Genomic DNA, 17,207 nt, shown 5'->3' on the forward strand with positions numbered 1-17,207 from the left:
AAAATAGATGGGGAGAGGTTAAGAACGGTATAGGAAACAGACCTCAAAGAACTTATATGTACAACCCATGGACATGGACTAAGGGGTGGGGAATGCTGGAGGTTTTGGGGAGGAGAAGAGGGGGAATAAAGGAGGAAAAATTGGGAAAACTGTAATAGCATAATCAATAAAATATTTTAAAATAAAACTGTTTTACTAAAGAAACATGTTTTGAATGCTTATCATGTACAGTTTATTGTGCTAGCTGTTAAATCAAAGAGGTATGGTATATATTTCTACCTGAAGGGAACTCCAAGTTTTAGGAGCTGAGAGAGACATATAAATGTAACTGTAATACACTGAGAGAAATGATTTAATATGAGCTCGTGATCCTAATCCATAGCCCCTATAACAGTGATAATGACAAGCTCTCAGTAGTGGCAGTGTATATGTGAGGCACTATTTTAAGTGTATTGTATCTGTGGACATTTTATTCTTACAATAACCCTATGGTGTAGGTACTCTTATCACACCATGTTGCAAATCAGGGAACTGAAGTATAGACAAAGTAATGTCCTTTGATCACATGGTTAGTAAGTGACAGAGCCAAGATTTAAACCTTAACAGTCCTATTTATGAATCTATTACACATTATACCTCTCACTTTCTGTGAATCATGTCTTACAGGAAAAAGGCAGTGGATTCATGTTGTAATGTTAGGTGTTTTTTACAGCAGACTTTGCTTTAAGAGTTGATTTTTAATCTATCAGTGGGAAGGTGATCATGAACTGAATCTTGATATTATAGGGAGAAAATTTTTTTTTTGTGGTCTCTGGTTTAAGAATCTTTTTGATAGAGTGATTATGTCATATTAGGTTTCTAAGAAAGGAGGACGATTATATTGGAGTTTTTTCTTTGCAGAGAACTGTTTTGTGCTTTCATGGTCATGTATTTTCCAGCTTTACTATTTATATTTTATAAAGTGTTTTCATATGGTTAGTGTATCAGAGCTCCACAATAATTGTAAGGTAGATCTGGTAGGTATTGTTGTCCCATGTTTGAAGAAGCTGAGGCTGAAAGGGTTAAACTGGAAATAGATCTAGTACTTGAATTTTATTTTCTTTCTGATCTCATGCTCTTTATGACAAGTTAACCTCTTAATGAAAAAGGGGGTGTCTTTAATGTTTCATGATAGGTAGTCAGTATTTTCTGGCTTACCTGTTGGATCATTTAACCTGTCAAGATTTTGTATCTCAGAGGAACATTTTCTTTGGAAAAATGCTGTAAAAATAGATCTCAGCTCTTGAGAAACTGTTTCATAATAACCATAAACATGCCATCAGTTATTGAGATAACTGTTTTTACTTGCCCATATTTAAGGTCTCTTGGTCTTGCTGTGGCACCACGGGTAAGATTTCTTCAGAAAATGCAGAAACCACCTGCCAAAGAATTGGTAGTGAGCCAAGATAATAAAGGAAGTGAGCCAAGGGCTCCCTCCCTCACCAGTGATGAAGTGGAAGAATTTAGAGCCTACTTCAATGAGAAAATGTCCATCCTTCAGAAAGGTGGGAAAAGAACAGAAGGGACAGAGTTTGGACTGGCTAATGGCATTAGTGCTGAGGAAGAAGAAGAGAAAGAAGATGAAGAAGAAATAGAAGAGAAACTGAGAAAAGCTAAAGGGTATCATCCCGATTCTGTCCCTAGCACTGATGAATCACCAAAGAACAAGGAAGCTTTTTTGCAGTTCTTGACCAGAGATGGTGAGGAGGAGGAAGAGGAGGATGGACTTGATGCTGATTTCTTTACGGTGAAGCGGCACAATGTGTTTGGGTTGGACCTTAAAGAGAATAAAGCTTTACAGGTAAGTATACTCCCAGTGGAGGGTCTTCTATTAGTCCCCATTTCTTTTTATGTTGCTTTGTTGCTTTTGGGCAACTATGGGAAAGCAAGAACTAGGAGAAATTTGTAAAATGACTTTCTTTGCATTGTACTCTCCCTTTTTCTCTATATTTGGAGATAGGTGCCTAGGAATTCTCATTTTTTTAAAATTTGGGAACTCCTAAGAACTTTTAATCCTCTCATTTACTGGTATTCTCATGCACGTTGTTAAAGTATCTAGAATCATGATTATAACATCAAGGAGTATGATTGAGTTTCATGGTTTTTATGAGTGTGAGGATTACTTCATTGTGATTCTTATTATACTACTTCTCTTTTAAATAATTACAGATGTTCCTTACAACAGTTTAATCTCTGTAAACATGAATTTTACTCTTTAAGAAATCTTCACTTGAGGACATGCTTATAGAGGGAAAGGGAGGGAGAGAATGAGGGAGAGAAACATCAGTTGCATCTTGTACATGGCCTTGATGGGGGACCGAGCCTGCAACCTAGGTATGTGCCCTGACTGGGGATCAAACCTTCAGCCCTTTGGTTTGCAGGATGACACTCCAACCAAGTGACCCACACTGGTCAGGGCGTGAATTTGACTTTTAATGAGACATTTGCATTTGGGCATCAGTCTAGTGTCTTAAATGGAAAACAAACACCCCTTTTTAAAAGGCCACTTACAAGGGGGAACCCAAAAAACCCAGGATTTATATATAAAAAATTGTTTGTGTATTCTTACGTGTTTCAACTTCAGTCACCTTCAAGTACTCTCCATTTAATGTAATACACCTATCGAGATTATTTCCACTGATCAAAACAGTTTTTGAACTAGTTGATTTTGATACCTTTTAGTGTTTCTGCTGTTTTTTGTTTTATTTCTTCCACATCAGCAAAATGTTTCCCTTTGAGGACTTTTTTCATCCAGGGAAACAAACAAAAAAAAGTCTCTCTGGGTAAGATTGGGTGAATAGGGAGGATGGGGTATGGGGGTCATGCTGTGGTTGGTCAAGAACTGCTAAACACTCAGTGTGATGTGGGCAGGTAACCTACATCACCCATCATGAAATGGGCAAAGGACATTGAAAGAGTCTTCAAAAATCTTCACTGAAACTGAACATAGCCTCTCACAATGCCAGCTGGTACACTGATACAGATGGGTACCCAGCACACTCACCTAGTGGGGAAGGCCTGTATTACAAAGGGCCCACCCTCCAGAAGATAATTCCATTTTTTTAGTACCCCCTCATATCATTTCTGTGTATGTTTATCACTTATGATATTGGTCTCTTCCCTGTTGATTTCCAAGATGCCCTTAAACATTAGTATACTGTCCCTGGTTTTTAACTTGTTTTGTGGCCCTCATCACACAGAATTGTTCGTTTGCCTCCCTTCCCTACTGGATTCTAAAATACTTGAAATTAATGTCTTAAGGACCAGTGTGTTTTCAGGACCTGGTACAATGTCTAGCTCCTGTTGCAGATTCGTAAATGGTTTATGAATGAATGAGTCAATTACTAAATTTCTTATTCTTTTACTTTGATAATTTTGTGTGCTGTGAATTATAGAATTTATATATAGAATTATTCTTGGAAACCTGTATTTTGAAACTATGTCAGATGTATCTGATTGACTTACAATGAGTCAAAAGGTACTGTGGAAGTTTCTATAAACATGAGCTTAAACATCTCAATTTTTTGACTGAACGATATCCCTGTGAAGGCCAATCTTTACAATTTAGATAGTAAGTGAAAGTATCTAATAGTAATGATGTAAAAATCTTAAATAAGAATATGTTTGCAGGTATTAAAATGCCTGCATACTCTTTTTAAAAAATTGATTTTAGAGAGAGAGGAAGGGGTGGGGAGAAAGAGAGAGACATCACTTTGTTGTTCTGTTTATCAATGCATTTGTTGGTTGATTCTTGTATGTGCTCAAACTCACAACCTTGGCGCATCTGGATGGTGCTCTTACCAACTGAGTGACCTGTCCAGGGCATGCATGCTTTCTAAAAATATAATAAATTGGAAGTATTATGGCATATGTGTCAAATGTGAGGAACCTTTTGATGCAGTAAGTAAGATGTATTAGATGTATTGGCAAATATGTTCTCCAGTTCAGTGGGTTGTCTTTTTCTTTGTTGATGATTTCCTTTGCCATATAAAACCTTTTCAGCTTGATGTACTCCCATTTGTTTTATTTTTTCTTTTGTTTCCCTTGCCCAAGGACATATATCACAAAAAAATATTGGTATGAGCAAATCCAAGATTTTAATGTCATTTATTCTTGTGTGTGGAGTAAGAATGTGCTTTAGGTTCATCTTTCTGCCTGTTTCTGTCCAATTTTGCCAACACCATTTATTGAATAAACTATGTTTAGCCTATTGTATGTGCTTGTTTCCTCTGCCAAATATTAATTGACTATAAAGGTGTGTGTTCTTTTTCTGGGTTCTTTATTCTGTTCCATTGATCTGTGTGTCTGTTTTTATGCCAGAACCATGCTGTTTCAATTACTATGGGCGTATAGTATAGTTTGATACTAGGTAGTATGATGCCTTCAGCTTTGTTCTTTCTCAAGATCATTGTTGTTTGGGGGGCCTTTTGTGGTTCCATATAAAATTATGAAATATTTGTTTTAGTTCTGTGAAATACATCATTGGTATCTTGATAGAAATTATGGTGAATCTACAGATTGCTTTGGGTAATATGGACATTTTAATGATGTTAATTCTTCCTATTCATGAACATGGTATATTCTTCCACTTATTTGTATTTCTTCAGTTTCTTCGGTGTGTTGCAATTTTCTGAGTACGGGTCTTTTATTCAATACATATTTAGCTAAAATTATTCCTAGTTATTTTATTCTTTTTGAAGCAATTGTGAATGAGAACATTTTCTTAATTTCCCTTTCTGATAGATCATTGTTGACATATAAAAGTGCAATTGATTGCTGGGTATTTGTTTTGTATCCTGCTACTTTACTGAATTCTTCAGTTCTAGTAGTTTCCTGATGGAGTCTTTAGGGTTCTCATGTACACTATCATGTCATCTTCAAATAATGACAGTTTTACTTCTTCCTTTCTAATTGGATGCCTTTTATTTCTTCTTTTTGTCTGATTGCTATGGCTAGGACTTCTAGTACTATGTTGAATAAGAGAGATGAAAGCGGACATCCCTGCCTTGTCCCCGATCTGAAGGGGAACACTTGTGTTTTTTTGCACCTTGAGTATGATGCTGGCAGTGGGTTTTGTAGTACATGACTTTTTCTTATGTTTGAGTATGTTCCCTCTAATCCCATTTTGCTGAGAGTTTTTATCATAAATGGGTACTAGATTTTATCAAATGCTTTTCCTCCATCTGTTGATAAGATCATGTGGCTTTTATCCTTTATTTTGTTTCTGTGGTGAGTCTCATTTATTGATTTGCAGATGTTGTACCATCCTTGCATTCCCGGAATAAATCTTACGTGATCATAATATATTTTTGATGCATTTCTGTAATTGGTTTGCTAGTATTTTGTTGAGGATTTTAGCATCTATATTCATCAGAGATACTGGCCTTTAATTTACTTTCTTTACAGTGTCTTTATCTGGTTTTGGAATTAGGATGTTGGCCTTGGAAAGTGAGTGTGGGAGCCTTTCCTCCCCTTAATTTTATGAAATAGTTCAAGAAAGAGAGGTGTTCTCATAATGTTTGATAAAATTCACCTGTGAACCATTCGTCCAGGACTTTTGTTAGTTGATAGTTTTTTTTTTTTATTACTTCCTCAATTTCACTAATTGTAATCTGCCTATTCAGATTCTCTGATTCTTCCTGATTTCGTTTTGGAAGTGTCTGTTTCTAAGAATTTATCCATTTTGTCCAGGTTGTGTAGTTTGTTAGTGTATAATTGTTTATAATATTTTGTTACAATTCTTTGTATTTCTTTGGTGTCAGTTGTTATTTTTCTTCTTACATTTGTGATTTTATTTATTTGGGTCCTCTCTCTCTCTCTTTTTTGATGAGCCTGGTTAAAGGTTTGTCAGTCTTGTTTATGTTTTCAAAGAACTAGCACTTGGATTCATTGATCTTTTGTATTGTTTTTTTTTTAGACTCTTATTTCATTTATTTCTGCTCTGATCTTTATTATTTCCTTTCTTTTACTTACTTTGGGCTTTCTTGTTCTTTTTCACGTTCCTTTAAGTGTGAAGTTGGATTGTTTCTTTGAGGTTTTCCTTGTTATTTGAGATAGGCCTGTAATGCTATGAATTTCCCTCTTAGGATTGCTTTTCCAGTGTCCAGTGTATTATTTATTTCCCAGTGTCCCAGTAGGATTGTGGATTGTTGTGTCCTCATTTTCATTTGTTTCAAGGTATCTTTTGATTTCTTCCTTGATCTCATTGTTGACCCATTCATTATTTCTTAACATGTTATTTAGTTTCCATGTCTTTGAGTGTTTTTCATTGTTCTTCTTGTGATTGATTTCTAATTTCATGGCATTGTGGTCAGAGAAGATGCTTGATATAATTTCAGTCTTCTTAAATTTATTGTGACTTGTTTTGTGTCCTAACATGTGGTCTATGCTAGAAAATGTTCCACATGCATTTGAAAAGTATGTATATTCTGCTGCTTTGGTGTGAAATGCTCTGAAAATATCAGTTAAATCCATTTGATCTAGTGTGTTCTTTAAGGCTGCTGTGTTCTTTAAGGCTGCTGTCTCCTTGTTGATTTTCTGTCTGTAAGATCTATCCATTGTAGTCAATGGGGATGTTAAAATCCCCAACTATGACTATATTTCTGTCACTCTCTCTTTATGTTCATCAAGATTTGCTTTACGAGTTTAGGTGCTTCTATGTTGGGTGCATAAATATTTACTATGGTTATGTCTGTTTTGTCAGACATAAGTACTGTTGCATCAGCTTTTTTTCTCCTTACCATTTGCATGAAATATCTTTTTCCATCCATTTAGTTTTAGTCTGTCTGTGTCCTTCAATCTGAGATGGGTCTCTTGGAGGCAGCATATATATGGGTCTTGTTTACTTATTCATTTAGCTACCCTGTATCTTTTGGGTGGAGTATTTAAGCCATTCACATTTAAGGTGATTATTGAGAGATACAGATTTAGTGCCATTTTATTGTTTGAGTATTTCTAGTTTTTTTTTCTTTCTTCTTTTTTTTTTTTTTTAAAGCAAGCCCTTTAACATTTCTTGCAGTATCGGTTTGGTGTTAACAAATTCCTTTAACTTTTTCTTGTTTGGGAAACCCCTTATTTCTCCTTCAATTTTAAATGATAGCATCACTGGGTAAAGTAGCCTTGTTCATAGATCCTTTTCATCATCTTGACTATTTCATGCCCCTCTGGCCTGAAATGTTCCTGTTGAGTAATCAGATGCCAGTCTAATTGGTACTCCCTTGTAGGTAACTACCTGCTTTCCTCTTGCAGCTCTAAGGATTCTCTCCTTTTCTTTAAGCCTGGTCAATTTAATTATGATGTGTCTTGGTGTATGCCTCTTTGGCCCAACTTGTTTAGGACTCTCTGAGCTTCCCAGATTTGTACGTGTTTTTTTTTTTTTTACCAGATTAGGGAAGATTTCATTCAGTATTTCTTTGAATAGTTTCTCGATCCCTTTCTTTTTCTCTTCTCCTTCTGGTATTCCCATGATGTAGATGTTGTTACACTTCATGTTGTCCAAAATGTTTCTTAAGCTCTCTTCATTTGTCAATAATGTTTTTTGTTTCTGTTTCTCTGCTGGGGTGTTTTTTCTACCTTGTCTTCCAAGTCACTGATTCGATCCTCTGCTTCATGTAACCCATCTGTGGTGACAGGCAGAGATAAATCATGTTTGCTTTGATAAAAAGCTTTGTTCATTACCTTGAAAGTTTACATTTTAAGTGAATTGGAGACTTATTAAATGAAGGTTTCATGAGGTTTTTAGAAAAATTCACTCATTCAGCAAATAATTAATGAATGCTTGTTAAGTGCCAGGCATTGAGAACATTGTCACTATATCTTGTTCTCATGGAGCTTAAATTCTAGTTGGAAAAGATGGAAATGCGCTGTGAGAAAAATGAAGCAGGGAAGGCAGAATTCAGAGGGTGAAATGTTACGTTTCAAACAGAGTTGTCAGGCACTCTTCTATTATCATGGCTGGATTAAGACCTTTAGAAGTTTTAAGCACTGAAAAGATGGTGTTCCCTCCAGCCACTCATATGTAATTTGAAACAAAAAGAATACAATATTATTTAGTCCTGTTATCCCCCCGCCCCGCCCCGCCCTGTGATGGCTACCTTACTGCTTTTGTTGAAATATATTATTTCCAAAACATGTTTCTTAAAGTACTCCTGCTTTGCTGGTGCCCTGAGCGTGTGTGTGATTTGTGGGTTGGTTGAGTCGTGAGAGTTAGGCCAGGTAAGGGGAATGGAGAGAGAATTCAACCCTCCTGTGAGTCTGTGCTTGTAAGTTAATTGGCACTTCAGTAAAAGTTCAGTGGGAACAAGGATGCCTGCATCTTAGGAAAGGCCTATTTTTTTTTTTCAGTAAAACTAAAATCTAAGTATAAACCATATACTTATAAGATTAACATAACAATTTCATGATGGATTAAATTGTAAGTTGTTAGGGCAGTGCTTCTCAGGCTGTGTTTGCTGAAGGGTTAATGTGATGTAAAACATGTGAGGTCTATCCAAAAGGTATCCAGCCATGTAATATAAAAATATTGAAGAAGCTGCAAAATACAAGAAACATTGTACATAGGACATTGATGCCTCAGTCTCCTTCAAAGTAGCACCTTGGGACCACACACAGGTCTCCCAATCATCATCAGCTGCCCCATCATATTTTCTTGAATCTCACCGATGATCTGAAACTCTTCCCTTTCAAATGTGATTTTAGTTTTGGGAAAAGCCAGGAAGTTGCTGGGCACCAAATCTGGGCTGTAGAGGGACTGAGTCACCTGGGTGATTTGATGTTTTGCCAAAAAACTCTGCATAAGATGTGATGCATGAGTGGGCACATTGTCGTGATGAAGTCACCAACCACCAGTCCCCACACCTTCGACCTTCTGAATCATCTGAATAGTTTCTGTGGAGGAATGTTTAAGTTTAATACAAAATTTGATGCAGAGTCGTTTCTCTACTCAGTCATTTTGAATGTGACAGCCACGTAGAGCACATGCTCACACAATGGCGTCTACTGCCCCCACTGACTAGTACAGTGAAGTTGTTATTGTTCATGCATGAGCATTCTAGTCCCCCTCTCCTTGGCTGCCAGTTTACACTGATGTCTTGAAAACTGTTCTTGTTATATTAACAATGGCTGGACCTTATCTGGATACACCTCATATTAAAGAAAAATTACAAAGTGAAATGAACCCCTCTTTGTTTTTGGGCTCTTTTCTCTCTCTACCTTTTTTGTTGCCTTCTCTTTCTGTAGGTTGGATTGTTTTTCTCTTTTTACCTTTTAATCATAAAGCCTCCTCCTATATATATTTTTCCTATCTTTTTCTGTTTATGTGGCTGTAAGAGTACAGTGTTGTGCACTGTTTGAATATGTATATGTTTTTAATGAATGATGTTTAATGAATGGAATGTTGTTTGTCATTTATAAAATTGTGTAGTTTCTCTTTAATCCTTCTATAACTTTTGGGTTGTATTTGATGAATGGGATCTCAGTTGGGATGTGTGGGTTCTTTGAACTCTTTTGTTATTGGGTTCCTTATGTAAATTATGTATTTAACTCTCAAAAGAGGAAGGAAGGGGGGAAGAAAGATTAAGAGAAAAACTGGTAAATAGGTGTTTGGTGAGCACATTGACTATACAAAGAAATGTGTAGTAAGATGAATCTCCTTAAGAGCAGGTAACATAATGTACCTCCTCCTAAGCAAATCATGATTAGAAATATCTGTAGTAAAGTTTTAATAAACTGAATTTCTAAATTTTTACATATTTTTCAAGCCAGGAATGTTTTCCCACAGGACAAAATGTTTGTCTCTATTAAGTTGGTAGCGGACCATCAATCTCTGGACATTTTTTTTCCATCCAAAGGGCTGTTGCTGTTTTTGGTTTGTTTTCCTTTTTCTTTTTTCTTTCTTTTAGCTTGCCTGCTGGCTGTTAGAATAGAGGTGACAGACGGTCCTGATACACTGTTGGGCAGAGAATCTGCTAGTTTTTATATGGCATAATAAATGTAGAAAACAGTGATATTTAGTTACAATTCTAATATAGCCAACACAGTGGTGATTTCTTACTATGCATTGATCTTAAACTCTAGAAAGAAGCGTCTTAGTATGTTGGGCACTGTGAATGTCCCAGGAATACATGAAGAAAATCTTAACCATTAGGCATACATGAGATAGAGATCACATGTTGTAATTTTTATGAGAGCACATAAAGAATGTGGCTCAGAATTTCAGGGATAACCTGTCTTGATGCAATTTTCCATCTTGTTGGCCTGTTCCTGTCCCATGCCTTATTTTGGTGGAATAAGTGATTCAGTGGCAATCACTTAGAGACTGCCTCCAAATAATAATTCCTGAGTTTTTCTAAATTAAAAAGGCATATTTCCTATTACATCTTTTTTGAGTGCTCATGATTAGAATAATTCTTCCATTGGCATGCAGTTTCTATTTTCTGGTTTTTGTCAAAGGAGATAACAATAGAGGAATTTTCTTCTTTGCCGTCAAACCCAATTTTGGAAGGTACACTAATTTCAAAAAGTTGATGGAGGAAATGGTTTAATATTGCAGAAACTTAGTAAGAACCTGCTAAAGGCTCTCTCCTGTGGTTTGGTTCAGCATTGTTTTGTGTTTCTTGCATATTTTGATCTCTCTGGACTGTTTTTCTTACCTGATGACATTTCTGTAAAGCAGAACTTTACGAAATCAAAGAGTAGGTAAAATTCTATTATGTGCTCTATCTTTATTCTTTACCTAAATCTTCTGAGACTGAACTTTTTAAAAAGGAAAGTGCTTGAAAAGCTGGCTTTTAATGAATCTTATTTTTTTCTTTCTTTTTTTTAAAGTACATTTTATTGATTATGCTATTACAGTTTTCCCAATTTTTCCTCCTTTATCCCCCCTTTTCTCCTCCCCAAACCCTCCAGTATTCCCCACTCCTTAGTCCATGTCCATGGGTTGGACATATAAGTTCTTTGAATTCTCTGTTTCCTATACCATTTTTGACCTCTCCCCATCTATTTTATGCCTACTAATTATGCTTCTTATTCCCTGTACCTGTACCTTTGCTCCCCATTCTTCCTCCACTGAAAACCCTCCATGTGATGTCCATTTCTCTGATTCTGTTCCTGTTTTAGTTATTTGCTTAGTTTTTGTTTTCATTGTTTTTCTTTTTTTAGGTTCTTTTGTTGATAGTTGTGAGCTTGTTGTCATTTTACTGTTCAAAGTTTTTGATCTTCTTGAATTTCTTAGATAAGCCTCTTCAACATTCCATATAATAAGGGCTTGGTGATGATGAACTCCTTTAACTTGACTTTATCTGGGAAGTGCTTCATCTGCCCTTCCATTCTAAATGATAGCTTTGCTGTAGAGAGTAACCTTGGATGTAGATCCTTGCTTTTCATGACTTCAAATACTTCTTTCCAGTCCCTTCTTGCCTGTAAGGTTTCTTTCAAGAAATCAGCTGATAGTCTAATGGGCACTCCTTTGTAGGTAACTCTCTCCTTTCCTCTTGCTGATTTAAGATTCTCTCTTTATCTTTAATCTTGGGTAACTTAATGATGACGTGCCTTGGTGTGTTCCTCTTTGGGCCCAATTTCTTTGGGACTCTCCAGGCTTCCTGGACTTCTTGGAAGTCTATTTCCTTTTCCAGATTGGGGAAGTTCTCCTTTATTATTCATTCAAATTAAGTTTTCAACTTCTTGCTCTTGTTCTTTTCCTTCTGCTACCTCTATGATTTGGATATTGGAATGTTCAAAGTTTTCTCAGAGGCTCCTAAGCCTCCCTTCATTTTTTGAATTCTTGTTTCTTCATTCTGTTCTGGTTGGATGTTTATTTCTTCTGTTTGTTCCAAATCATTGCTTTGAGTCCTGGTTTCTTTCCTGTCACTGTTGGTTCCCTGAATATTTTGATTTATTTCACTTCAGGTAGCCTTCATTCATTCTTCCATTTTGTGACCAAGCTCAATCACTTCTGTGAGCAGTTTGATTACCAGGGCTTTGAACTCTTCATCATATAGGTTGGCTATGTCCTTATCGCTTAGTTCTCTTTCTGGAGTTCTGGTCTGTTCTTTCATCTGGGCCATATTGCTTTGTCTTGGCGCACCTGTTATGTTGTAAGGGGGCATGGTCTTAGGTATTCACTAGGGCAGGACAACCCTATTTGCTGCATTGTGGCACTGTCTGTGGGGGAAGGACCAGAGAGGGAACAATGCAGCTCACTTGCTGGGCTCTAGTCCTGCTTTCAGACGAATTCTTGTGTGAGACTGGGAGTTTCTCCCACTATGGCAACCCCTGCTGTAGTCCATAGTCAGCTCAGAGTCTCAGTTTCTGTTTTAGCCAGCTCCACCCTGGCAGTCCGCTGCCTTGCCGTAGCTTCTCTGTCCACCTGTCTGCCCCCTCTGCCTTGTTTCCTTCCTACCAGGTCTGGTTGGTTTGGTTGACTGTTTAATTCTTTGGTTATCAGAGTTCCATGTAGTTTGATTTTCTGGTTGTTTATTGATTTTAGATTGGTTGTTATCCTCCTTTTGGTTGTGGGAGGAAGTGAAGGGTTTCTACCTACACCTCCATCTTGGCCAGAACTCCACTATTTTCTATTAAGAGTTTTTAGATTGACTCAATTTCAAACACACTAGTAATATGTGTTTTAATAGCTATTGAGCCATTATATTTAATAATGTAAGCATTTTATTGGTTTTTTTAAATGGGTGTTTGCAGAGATAATACTCTATTTCTAATTCTCGTCCTCACAAAAAGGAGGAAGGAGGTATTTTATTTCCAACAATATTCTATCAGTGTCCTTGAGCCTGCCTATCTAGTTTTCAGCCTGTCTACTAACACCAGCCTAGCCAACCAGGTTTATAGTTACAGGATTAGATATGGTGTACTGGGTGACTCCTTCTGTTTCTAACCCCCTTCCATTAACTAGCCCTGTTCTGTGGTGGAAATTGCAGATTCATTTGGCTTTTCTTCTTCATTTACTGAAGAGAGAAAAACAAATTATTGGCTTTAAGAACTATGAAGAACCTGAGGTTCTACCCTATGTGCAGATTAATAAGTTAGCTTGCCATGTTCTGATAGATGTTGTTAGTCAATTCATGGCACAGCAGGTTGCATGAGCTTCAAGTTAGCACTGGTCCCCTGCCTCTCAAACTCCTCAGGGGCCATGTGAAGAAGGTGTGCCCAGGCTGGTGCCATCCACAGGGTAGGTTTGTGTCAGAGCTAAGAAACCCCCAGTTTTATGAGAGATCTGCTAGAAAATCTGCCCAACCTTCACTCAGAGGTAGAAATTATCTTTATTAACCTTGTCAGGAGCAAATCTGTTATCTGCCCCCAAGGGAGAAACTGTCTCTATCATCTGAAAGAGTAATTGATAGAAGTTGCACAGAAACATGAGACTGATGTATAATTATCTCCCATGGTAGGTAGCAGCAGCAGACTTCCCATCTATCTTTGTTTTGGTCAGCTTTTCCAAGATCTAGAAGGTAGAAAAACTATTTTAGTTTAAATGCCAACATGAATTCCAGAGACACAGGTTCTTCCATGTGAAAACTATTGCTTTTGTTTGATAAGGCCCTGCACTGTTGGGTAGTTTTGTTCGTTGGGACCAAGTCAGGTGCTCCAAAGTGTGCTTCATGAACAACCTGTGCTTACTGCCATCATGGCACTGAGCACACTGTACTGTCATATATTTTGTTTCCCCTACTATACTATATACCTTTATGGAGACAGGGAATGCATATTATTCATTTTTGTGTCCTTATATCTGTCAGGGTTCTTGGTAACTGTTTGTTGAATGAGATGAGTGAATGAATAAATAAGAACAGAAAGTCTTTACTTCAAATCTGGTTGATCTTTCATCTGTTTATTCAGATTCCTTATCCTACTTTGAGACTTGGCCATTTGATTGAAAATTGTACATAGAACATAAGGGACCAGAAAATATTTGTTGACTGAATGGGTTAATCTTAGATAGGACTCTTGTATGGGATTTGAAAAGCTGGGTTAGATACAGAGTGAACATCTTGTGTGAAATTGTTCCTAAACCTGAATTGACCTGTGCATCATCCTTTTCTTTTCATATTGATTGCTTTGATCTTTCAAGGTTTGTTTTCTTGATATGGTCCTCTGTGTTCTGTAGAAAAATAAAAATTGATTTGAAATTTTGAGTAACGTTTTAAAGTTGATTGAGAAATTTTTTAGAAAAACTATTTTATTGTGAGTTCACTTATAAAGCTCAATTTGACCCTAATTCTTTGTCATCAATGGTTTGTTTCATGTCCAAATGTATATATAGTTATGAACAGAGTTATGACACAGTATGTGTATATAAATCACTGTTGCCAGAAGACTTTGTAAAACTCTTGCCTACAGCTGTGTGTTCAGCTGAAGAGTTAACCTTGGCTCAGGCAGGGGCAGGGGCAAATGGAAATTGGCTTCCTCTTTCTTGGTGCCAGCACAAATGCTCCTTCCTGTGCAGTGCCTCTTGAGCTCTGTAGTCCCTACATTTAAGAAGCTTGGAGAAACAATCTAAAAACTACTATGTAGTACTTGCATTATTTCATAATTTTCAGACATGTATAAGCATGATAATTGAAATAACTTAATCACTTTAAACCAGAAATGAGAGAACTGTTTTGGAAAGTTTGTGTGTTCACATTTGTGTTGGGTTAATGTGTTTGCACTAAAATGTATTTAGTAGTATAAGGAGAAAAATGATTCACAAACTTTTTCTATATCAGACCTACAGCTCATTTATACTTATGTTTTCCTTAATATCATTAATTTGAATGGCTTTATATAGTTTTCTAGGAATTCCTCCAACCAGAAATTGAAGGAAATAGTAGTTTCATCACAGTTTGGGGTCATTTTTCAGTAGCGTCTGTGTGTTGAGTTGCATGCATTGTATGAGATATAAAGCCTTATCAGATGCTAAGAAGTGATTATAATTTTTTAAACTTTCATTTATTTATTTTTAGAAAGTGGGAAGGAAAGGGAAAAAAGGAAAGAGAAAAACATCGATGTGCGAGAGAAATGTCACTTGGTTGCCTCCTGGACACCCCTAATCAGGGGCCTGGCCTGCACTCCAGGCTTGTGTCCTGAACAGAAACCAAACCTTTTCAGTGACCTTTCAGTTTGCAAGATGATGCTCAACCCACTGGGCCCTACCAGTCAGGGCAAGAAGTGATTACTTAATGAAGCTCTTTATGTGTCTGGTTTTCTTAGCTCGAAACGTCCTTCTGGACTACTTAGAACACCAACTTCTTTCTTACTCTGTTGAGATCTCTATAAAAACACCCCCATCAACTTGAGGGACTCATTTATTCCTATTTTCACTGAAATAATTCATAGTGCCAAGACCTAAAAATCATTGGGGAGAGAATAAAAATATTGAGCCTTTAAGTGGAACAGGTTAGCCTGAACATTTGGGATCATATCGATTTATTTTAAATATCCTCTGCCATATTTTCCTCCCTGTAGTTAATCTAGTGTTTTCTTTTGTTTACTCCATACAGATATGTTACTGTGCCAAATATGAAACAATTAGACTTGTAAGCCCTCAGTGAGGTTAAATAGTTGCAGAGAAAGGATATTCATAGGGAAACATTAAGTGAGATAACAAGATAGAAATATAAAAAAGATAGTGTATATTATTTATCTGTAATAATAAAATGTTTTGAATTTGTGCTAGAACTTTGGGCCAGAATCCAGGAGCTCTTTGTAGAATAGGTGAGACTTGATTAGTATTCCGTTGGGTTTGATAAGTGGAGAAATAGGAAAGCTTATGAGCAGAAGTGGGGATAGTAGTTTGGGGAATCAGTTTTGGAAGAGTAGAAAAGCTCTGCAGAAAATGATGAGGAATAATGAAGCAAGTGAAGGATAATTTCTACTTCTATGTCTTTGTATTATCTAAGTTCACTACAGTGTCCACTTATTGCAGTTTAAATGAAAATCTGATCATAGTTTCAAGTAAAGTTGGTGCTGATCTGTCTTAAAATATGATTCCTGAACATGAAATCCTCCCTTTCACAATTTTTTGAATCTTAATTAATATATACTATAATTATCATTAATAGTTATATTTATCAGCAAGAGGAATTATTCAGATATTGAACTCTTTCAGACCTTGGAGGCCTGATAAAGAGTTAGATATATTGAAAATTAGTACATCAATTCAATTTCTTTCTTTCTTAGGAGAAGACTTTTAGCATGTGTCCCTTCCCATCCCCTCTTTTTGGATAACAGCTTTATTGATACTTATTTTACATACCATACAACATATTAATTATTTTAAAATCATTTTTTATTTTTCAATTGAAGTTGACATACAATATTATATTAGTTTCAGGTGTACATCCAAGTGGTTAGATTATATAGTTTAAGCGATCATCCTGATAAATCTTGTACCCATCTGAGACTACACATACTTATTAGAATATTATTGACTCTATTCCCAATGCTGTATTTACATCCTCATAACTGTTCTATAACAATCCATTTGTACTTTTGAGGGGGGTGTAGGCGAAGTGATTTTATGCATTCTCTTTTTGTTCAGTTTGCACAACTATTCAATACCTGTTGAAGGGGAAATATTGTTATTTAGGGAAAAGTGCACTCAGTCAGAAATAGGAGATCTAGATTAGTAGTCCCAGGTTTCCACACTTCCAAATGGGCAGCCCAAGGCTCAGGCAGTTAAATGTCTGTGTCATGGTAGAAGTAGGATTTGAAGCCCACTTTCTTTCACCTTAACATGCCAATTCATTGGCCTGGGAATAGGTCAGGATTCAATTTGTATTTTTTAATCCCTTCACTTTTTTTACCCATTCCCCCAACCCCTTCCTTCCGTATGGCAACTGTCAAAATGTTCTCTGTATCTATGAGTCTGTTTCGGTTCTGCTTGTTTTGATTTGTAGAGTCAATTGTTGGTAGATACATACTTATTGCCATTTTATTGTTCATATTTTTTATCTTTTTTCCCCTTCTTCTTAAAGAAGACCTTGTAACATTTTTATGTAATACTGGTTTAGTTGTGATGAACTCCTTTAGCTTTTTCTCGTCTGGAAAGCTCTTTTTGTGTCTTTTGATTCTAAATTATAACTTTGATAGGTGGAGTAATTTTGGTTATAGGTCCTTGCTTTTCATCATTTTAACTATTTTTTGCCACTCCTTTCTGGCACGCACAGTTTCCGTTG

The 17,207-nt window shown here is 36.4% G+C and overlaps 1 protein-coding gene across 1 annotated transcript in view; it reads left to right on the plus strand.

Moving 5' to 3' along the window:
• DDX10 (DEAD-box helicase 10) overlaps window positions 1-17,207 on the plus strand; it is a 262,363-nt gene that overhangs the window by 60,232 nt on the left and 184,924 nt on the right. Inside the window, exon 13 of the mRNA XM_045840101.1 lies at window positions 1,360-1,840. Within this exon, the coding sequence (XP_045696057.1) occupies window positions 1,360-1,840 (481 nt within the window). The remainder of the gene's footprint in view (window positions 1-1,359; window positions 1,841-17,207) is intronic.

Source organism: Phyllostomus hastatus, unplaced genomic scaffold (genome assembly GCF_019186645.2).
Source record: "Phyllostomus hastatus isolate PE091 unplaced genomic scaffold, TTU_PhHast_1.1 phas_contig_113, whole genome shotgun sequence".
NCBI classification, from domain to species: domain Eukaryota; kingdom Metazoa; phylum Chordata; class Mammalia; order Chiroptera; family Phyllostomidae; genus Phyllostomus; species Phyllostomus hastatus.